A 7949-nucleotide genomic window follows, 5' to 3' on the forward strand; every position below is an offset into this window, starting at 1 on the left:
ACTTCCAGACAAAACCCCACAGGCTCAGCGACCCAAAACACCGCTGGAGGCTGAACCTGAGCTCGAGTGCCGCTCCTGGGAACCAGCCCTCCAGAACCGCGTAACCCCACAGAGCGCCACAAGCTTGGCAGGAATGGTGCAAAAGCAGCAAGTTGGGGCAGTTTGGGCATAGCAAAGCGCTTCCAGGACTGTTTTTCAAACTACCTTGCACATCACTATTATACAGATGACAAAGAGGTCACGGTCCGGACAAAGGAAGGAAGTCTTCTTTTTTAATTCTTTTTATTTTTCAATCCAAGCAATGGGAACACTGCATTGCTGGGTGAGAAAACCCAGAGCAGAGCAGCAAGGTGCCCCCACCTCTCCCACAGACAGCAGTGGCTGGGGCATGATACAGACACAGAGGAGCTGATCGCTGGGACAGAAGCCAGGGGAGATGTGACAGCGGCTGGGGGCTGCTGTTTGACCTCCAAGTGCAACCTCAACCCTCAGGCAGCAAAGCTGCATCACATCCACTGATCTCAACACAGCCAGAGCTGGAGGCTGGGCCAGCCCACATCAAACCCCACAGAGGGAAGCACGCTGCCATCTCCCATCACCGACGGGGCTCTTACATGTGTGCTGTGCTCATAGGACCCTCAGGAGGCACACAGCGTGCTCAGCATAGACCAGCTGGGACAAACCAAGGCTGAACCTGCAACCCACAGGACCAGGGCAAGGAGATGCCACCCAGGTGGAATGTTTTTGGAGAAAAGGGCTGACACTGCAGGGGCCAGGGAGGTAACACCCAGCTGGGTGAGGAGGCAGGGAACTGGCGTCCTGCCTGACCCCAGCAGAGGAAACCACAGCCCCAACTCACGTGCTGAACTCCTCAAGCCCAGCCAGCACAATGCAGGAGCAGCAAGGACAGTCTCAGCAGCAAACAGAGTGAGCCACAGAACCCAGGGTGCAAAAGCTCTCAAGCCACCGAGCAGAGAAGCGTCTTGGCAGGGAGACAAGCCGCATCACCCCGAGGATGCCACCTTACCAGGATGCCAGCGTTCTTCACAGCCAGAGGCAGCCCCAGCAGCCCCGTGCCAATATTGCCCTTCAGGAGGTGGATCAGGGTCTGGTACCACCTGAGGGAGAGAAGATGCAGAGATGACCGTAAGCAGATGCCCACACCCAGACCACGCACAGTCTCAGCCATTGGCTCATCCTGCTCAGGGTCCAGGCACAGCAGCAAACACATGGGGGTCTGGATCCTGTCCCTTGAACCCAGTTCAGCCCAGTGGGACCAAGGAAGGATTGGAGGCAAAGACTCAACAAACATATTTTGGTGAGCATTTGCAGAGCTGGCTTCAAGGCAAAACCCAGCACAAGCACAGCTCAGCACCAAGGGGCTGCACATCAAGACAGTCTCCAAGTTGAAGGGATCTGTCTCCCTCAAGTAGAGACAGCATCCTCTGCACACCTAGGTGAATAAGGTACAAGAAAGTCTCCAGGGCATGGCTGTAACATGTCCACGTATCCTCTGAAGCTGGACATGCTGTTTGCTCACCACAGTTCCCCATTGAACACAGCTGGAGTGGGGGAATATTGGGAAAAGCATCAAACAGCGCCCACTGCCAGCAAGCCCAGCTTCACTGGAGAGCAGAGACGCATACTGGGGCAGCTGCTCACTTGGTGCCAGGACCCCATGGAAGCAGGACCACAGCCCCACCCTCAGCACCCCCAGGAGGGATTCCCCATAAAACCAGGGCTGCACCATCCTCCAGCAAAGCCGGCAGGCAGCAGGGAGCCATGGTTACCTCCTCCACCTTCCCTGGGTTCTGGGCCAGCCCAGAAGGGAGGGAAGCATCACTCACGTTGTCCCATTGGTCTCCCCGAAGCGTTGGTAGGATTCGGGATGGGCGAAGCCATTCATGCCGCCAGGCGGGCTCCCCTCTGGCGTGACATCCGTGGAGCTGTAGTCGTTGTAGTCCTCACTGCGGAGGCGCTGGGTGGACATGGTCCCTGTGGGGGGAGGAACATTAGGGGTGCCCAGCTCAACACCCACCTTCTCAGACTCCTTAGCGTCAGCCATCCTGCAGAGAGATCAGCTCCTACTGCCGGATGGAGCAAGGTCTCCTCCAGGGCTTTTATACAGCAATGTGCTCCCGCCCAAGCAATCACGGAGCTGGCATGCCCTAAGGTCAAAGGTGCACAGCACGTTTCCATCAGCTCTTTCTGCAGGCTCATGCCCCTGTTTCGGGCACACTCAGGCAGGACAAGCCTCAGGGTCCTGCAGGCAGAGCCTGGATGCGACTCACTTTGTGCTGGAGGAGGGACCAGCGCACCCTGCTCAGGCTGGTGAGCGTGGCACCACAGCCACACACTGGCAGCGGCCCCAGCCCTGCTGCTCAGGGCTGGAGCTGTCAAAAGGACGGCCAGGAAAGAGCAACCGCTTCTAATCCACACACAGTTTGCTGCAAGGGAATGGCTTGCTCTTGCCAGGGAAGGGAAAGTTTCCTAACTTCTCTTTTTTTCTTCTTCTTCTTTTTTTTTTTTTTTTTTTTTTTTTTTTTTTTTTTTAAATTGAAGACTTTTTTTTTAAAGGAATAGTAAAAAAAAAAATTGATTATGCTCCATCAGGCAGGAGCACAGCCCACGTGCTGACAGCAAACGGGCAGGGCAGTGACTGAACATGCGTGGTGTTTAGCCGCCCGCCAGGTTAAACCATGACAGTCCTTTTGGCACCCAACGTGAGGCACAAATGGTTGAGATAAGGACAGATCTGACCAGAGTGTGCGAGGCAAGTTTGTTACAGGCATTCATTATATCAGTTTAATAGTTACTGGTTACAATGTTGGTTTATTTGCTCTCAAAGTTGTCATGCTCGCTCTTGAAGTTGTGTTACGTAGCACCTCACTGGCTGTATACATTCTCCACTTATCACCGCTGGGAGCTGGATCAAGGTTATCATTTTGCTGCACTGTGTAACACTGGTTTATGATCTGATAAAATTATTGGTTGCGAGACTAATCTGGTATTTGTACTTGGCATTGCTGTCATCTCCATACTTCGGGAGCCACCACTCGGAATCTATTAATAATTACACTCTTTACCTTTTCTCCTTGGAGAACCAATCTATAAGGAAGACAAGGGGGATGCTTTCCCCCACCCCTTCACCTTCCCTTTTTCCTTCAGGCTACTTATAACAACTTTTGAGAATTTTGAATATCCTTGGGATGTTCAAACCAGCACGTTCCCATTGCTACATCTCCTGAATGTGGTTCAGGTCTTGTTTAGGGTTAAACAGCTATTTAAGAATACAATCCAGAGATCTACCCCTGCGATGGGCACTGCAGCTGAAACAGAGAACCAACCCATGCTGGTATCAGTCAGCCCTATACACAAGAAGAAATACAGAAGAAAATCAGCTCATTTAGTAGGGGATGAAGATGAAGCAGGGCCATCACAAGAACAGGAGGAGGAAGAGGCAGAACCCATAAATGAGATGGTAACCACACGATCCCTAGCCCTGAGCGAGCTGCGAGATACGCAAAAAGATTTCAGTCATTGTCCAGGCAAGGACATTGTCACCTGGCTGCTCCGATGCTGGGATAACGGGGCCAGCAGCCTGGAATTAGAGGGTAGGGAGGCCAAGCAGCTGGGATCACTTTCTAGGGAAGGAGGCACCAACAAAGCCATTGGAAAAGGGGCACAAGCCCTCAGCCTCTGGAGGAGACTCCTGTCAGGCGTGAAGGACAGGTATCCCTTCAAGGAAGATGTCATATCCCAGGCAAGCGGACCACCATGAGGGGTATCCAGTACCTGAGGGAATCAGCCGTGCTGGAGGTGATCTATGACGACCTGAACAGCAAGCAGTTATCCAAAGGTCCAGATGAAGTCAGGTGCGCACAACCCATGTGGCGGAAGTTGGTAGGGAGCGCACCATCGTCGCATGCAAACTCACTGGCAGCGATGACCTGGAAAGATGGAGAGGGACAAACAGCGGATGAATTCGCTGGCCAACTCCAGCATCATGAAGAAAGTGTCTCTCCCTCCCTACAAACCTGTGACTGAGCTGTGGAAAACCCATCCAAAAAGTTGTCCTGGGAGTTCCAGCAGCTCAAAGAGGATATGCCCTATTCCCCACCCGTACAGACCAGCATCTGAGCCTTTAGGAGTCAGCATCCCTCTGCTCAAGAGAGAGGATACAGCAGGCACACACCAGGGGCGACCCTGTGGTTTTACCTGCGTGACCACGGAGACAACATGAGGAAGTGGGGTGGAAAATCCACCTCGACCCTAGAGGCACGGGTGCGTGAGTTGCAAGGAAAAACAATCACAAAAGGGGGTTCTCCCAGGAAAATTGCTGCCCCGGTTTCCAGTGAGCAGTTCCCCAGACAGAGTAGAAAGGGTAATTTTACTTTAAATCTTAATAAAGGGACTTTTTAAATTAAATAGCCATCTACCCTGCCCAGCCTCTCAAAAGACCCTTCTGGCTTTTGCTCAAGGACCTGGCTGCACTTGGTGGGTGATGAAGCCATGAACTCAAGGAACATTTTAGAGGGATGGCCCATAGACTAAGGGAATGATATCTGTGTGTATATATCAAAAGATAGAAAAAGTGGTAGCAATTAACTGGAACATATTGGAAAGTGTGGGACCTGGGCATGACGTAGATGGTATGGAATAAGGGGTGGATACCATCCTGGTTTCAGCTGGGATAGAGTTAATTTTCCTCCTAGGAGCTGGCATGGTGCTGTGGCTTGGATTTAGGATGAGAATAACATTGATAACACGTTGACATTTTAGTTGTTGCTAAGTAGTGCTTACACCAGTCAAGGACTTCTCAGCTTCTCATGCCCTGCCAGGGAGGAGCTGGGCAGGGGCACAGCCAGGACAGCTGACCCAAACTGGCCCAAGGGATATTCCAGACCATATGACATCATGCTCAGTATAGAAACTGGGGGGAGTTGGCCAGGGGCGGTGACCGCTGCTCAGGAACTGGCTCGGCATCAGTCAGCAGGTGGTGAGCAATTGCACTGTGCATCACTTATTTTGTATATTCTTTTATCATTTTTATTATTATCATCCCTTCATTTTCTGTCCTATTAAACTGTCTTTATCTCAACCCACAAACTTTTTTTTCCCCTCCCCCAATTCTCTCCCCCATCCCACTGGCAGGGGGGGAAGCAAGGGAACGGCTGCGTGGTGTGTAGCTGCCTGCTGAGTTAAGCCATAACACAGGACAGAAGCCTCCTGCCTTCAGCTGGAAAGCAGTCAGCTGCTTTAATTCCCACATGTACCCTGAAGAGCTCCTGCTGCCTCTGCACAGCCTGCCGCTCCCCTCCCAAAAAACGCCTTTTGCTTCCTCCAGTCCTGGCCGCACCCAGCACCCCGAGTGCCCGCCGGGAAGGAGCACCAGAGGCAGGGAAATTATCTATCAGGCTCCCACCACACAGTCTGGCAACTCAGTCCCTGCCCAAGGCTCCTCTGGGGTGTCATGCCCCAGGGATCACCCCCACCCCAGCAGTCCCAGTCCTCCCCATCCCCGGGCCCTGTCTGGGAGCCCGGCCAGGGCCAAACAGAAGCAGCAGAGAAATATCGCTACCGCAAACGGGCTCGTTTCCTGCCAGATGGCTCCTCGGGCACCCACTGGGTCACGCGAGCACCCGCAGGATGCAGCGCCAGCACGGACCTAAACATTTGGCTGTGCAGGGAAAGCTCAGCCCAGGCTGCTCAGGTCCTGTTCCATCCCCAAAGCCCCCAGGCATTCCCCTCCCAGCACTGGTCTCTGCAAAACTGGCTGCTATGTGCAGAAATAAGCCAAGGGCTGCAATCGCTGGGAGGGTCCAGCCTTGCAACCAGAAGGGAAGCAGGGAGCAAGGGACTTTCGCTCGGCTCTGGATGCTTGCTCCAGATCCCACTGGCTCAGGAACAGTTACCCAGGCTGCAACAACACAGCTTTATTTCCTGCAGCACCAAGCAACACCAGCAGCAGAAAGCAGGGCTGGTCCGTCCCGCACATACCAGCCTCCAGAGCAGCGGTGAGCCCAGCCCAGGCAAGCCAGGATGCAGACAGGCTCCAGAGCTGAAGCCAGGACATGCATCGCTCCTGCCCAGCCTCCTCCCTCGCAGCCGGGCCACCTAATCATGCCCTGAACCGGTTCCGCCACAGGCAGGGCAATGCTGCCAGCCAGGGACCGGGATGAGCGGCAGCGTTAGTTTACACAAGGAAAGCGTTAGAAGCTATTTGTCATGGGTGACGGGCCGGAGGGGCAGGGGAGAGGCTGGGGAGGCTTTGCCAGGCACCAAGGGCTGGTAGAGGGCAAGGACAGCAGGCAGAGGGGGGGGCCGGGGGGGGGCAGGCCAGTCTGCCTGATCGCTCCCTGTGATTTCCCTCTCAAGCAGGCCAGGCTGCTTTTTGCTTTGAAGAGCCAGGGAAACGCGTTCATCGTGACTTGCCTTCTTTGTGTCTGGATTAAAGGTTGCATAGCAGCAGGGAGCGAGCACTCCGCTCCCCCGCAATCAACAAGAAGCAGCTGCAAAACTTGTCTCATCCACACAATGAATATTTCAAAATGAAGCAAAATCCCACTACATCGTTTCCTCAGCGTTACAAATGGCAAAGACGGGAACAGCCACATTCGGTTTCCATTTTAAACCCAACTCCTTGGCCACTTTTATGTGGGTTGTTTTTGTTTTTTTTTCCCCCCTATGCACATGAGCAATTTCATCGTGGTGAGTGAAGTGCCTAGGAAAGCTGGGTGGGGCAGGGGGTGACAGCAATTTGTCCCTTAAAGTGACAATCCCACACCAGACGTCAAAAGCAAGATGCAACTTGCTGCTGACCCTGACAGCTCTCCCCAGCTGAGCAGGGGCTGCGTGCAGAACAGGCAACACGAAATCCTCCGGAAAAGTGAGCTGCACAGCAAAACTCACTGCTGCTTCCCATCACGAGTGTTGAATCCTTTCTTTCCAAAGCGCTGCTTATAACCCATCTCGGCATGACAAGAGGGAGAGATGGTGCTGCCAGATCCCCTCCTGCCTTGCCCCCCTCCCCTCCCTGCAGGCAGGCTGCAGCCAAGCCCCTTCCCCGGGCGACCGTGCCCACACCAGTACAACCCCCTCCCGACCCCACAGCCGCGCCAGCGGTGTCCCCACAGCGTGGGTCCTTCTTGCCCCTGCGTGACCCAGGGCTCCCGCGGCCCCAGCGTCCCCCCCAGCCTCCCCAGCGCTTCGCAGCACAGCCTGGCCCCCCCAGCCTGGCTTCTCCCCGCAGGGAGGCTGCTCGACTCAACCCCCCCCCAGTCCCCACAGCTCCCACCCCAGCCGCGCTGTGCTGCCCCGCTCCCCCACACAGCGCGGCTGCACCCCGCAGAGCACAGGGCGCCCTGGGCCTTCCAGCTCCCCCCCCCCACCGTGCCACACAGCACCCTGCACCCTTACCAGCACCTCACACCCTGGTGCACTGCGGGGGACTGTCCGTCCGTCCCACTGCACGGCACCCCCAGACACTCCGAGGGGAACCCCGCAGGCTGCCAGCACCCCCGCAGGGCACCACCAGCACGCACCCCTGGGTGCCCCTGCAGGGTCTCGGCAGACCCGTGCACTCATGTGGGCTCCGGGCACCCTGAGGCACCGCTGCAGGTTGCCAGCACCCCCAGGGACCCCCGGGCACCCCTGCAAACTGCCAGCACCCCCCTGCACCCCCTCAGGCTCTGAGTATCCCCACATACCGCATGGCCACATATAGGAGCTACCAGCACCCCAAAGCCCCCCTGAGCACCCGTGCGGGCTGCCAGCAAGCACCTGCACCCCTGAGCACCCACGCCTGACGCCAGCACCCCGAGACCCCGGGCACCCCTGCAAGCTGCCAGCACCCCCAGGCTCTGAGCAGCCCCCTCCACACCCGGCCACCTACAGGGGCTGCCGGCGACGCCCTGAACCCCTGAGTCCCGTCAGCGCCCCCAAGCCCC

The 7949-nt window shown here is 55.8% G+C and overlaps 1 protein-coding gene across 1 annotated transcript in view; it reads right to left on the bottom strand.

Moving 5' to 3' along the window:
• Nucleotides 1–2014, bottom strand: part of LOC104123169 (proton-coupled amino acid transporter 1) — a 16787-nt gene extending 14773 nt beyond the window's left edge. Inside the window, exons 1-4 of the mRNA XM_009635393.2 lie at nucleotides 1848–2014; nucleotides 1028–1118; nucleotides 774–791; nucleotides 468–480 (exon numbers count right to left, since the gene is read on the bottom strand). Of these exons, the coding sequence (XP_009633688.2) occupies nucleotides 468–480; nucleotides 774–791; nucleotides 1028–1118; nucleotides 1848–1990 (265 nt within the window). The 5' untranslated portion in view covers nucleotides 1991–2014. The remainder of the gene's footprint in view (nucleotides 1–467; nucleotides 481–773; nucleotides 792–1027; nucleotides 1119–1847) is intronic.
• Nucleotides 2015–7949: the final 5935 nt, after the last annotated feature.

The sequence above is a fragment of the Egretta garzetta genome, unplaced genomic scaffold (assembly GCF_000687185.1).
Source record: "Egretta garzetta isolate BGI_Z169 unplaced genomic scaffold, ASM68718v1 scaffold270, whole genome shotgun sequence".
Classification (NCBI taxonomy): Eukaryota; Metazoa; Chordata; class Aves; order Pelecaniformes; family Ardeidae; genus Egretta; species Egretta garzetta.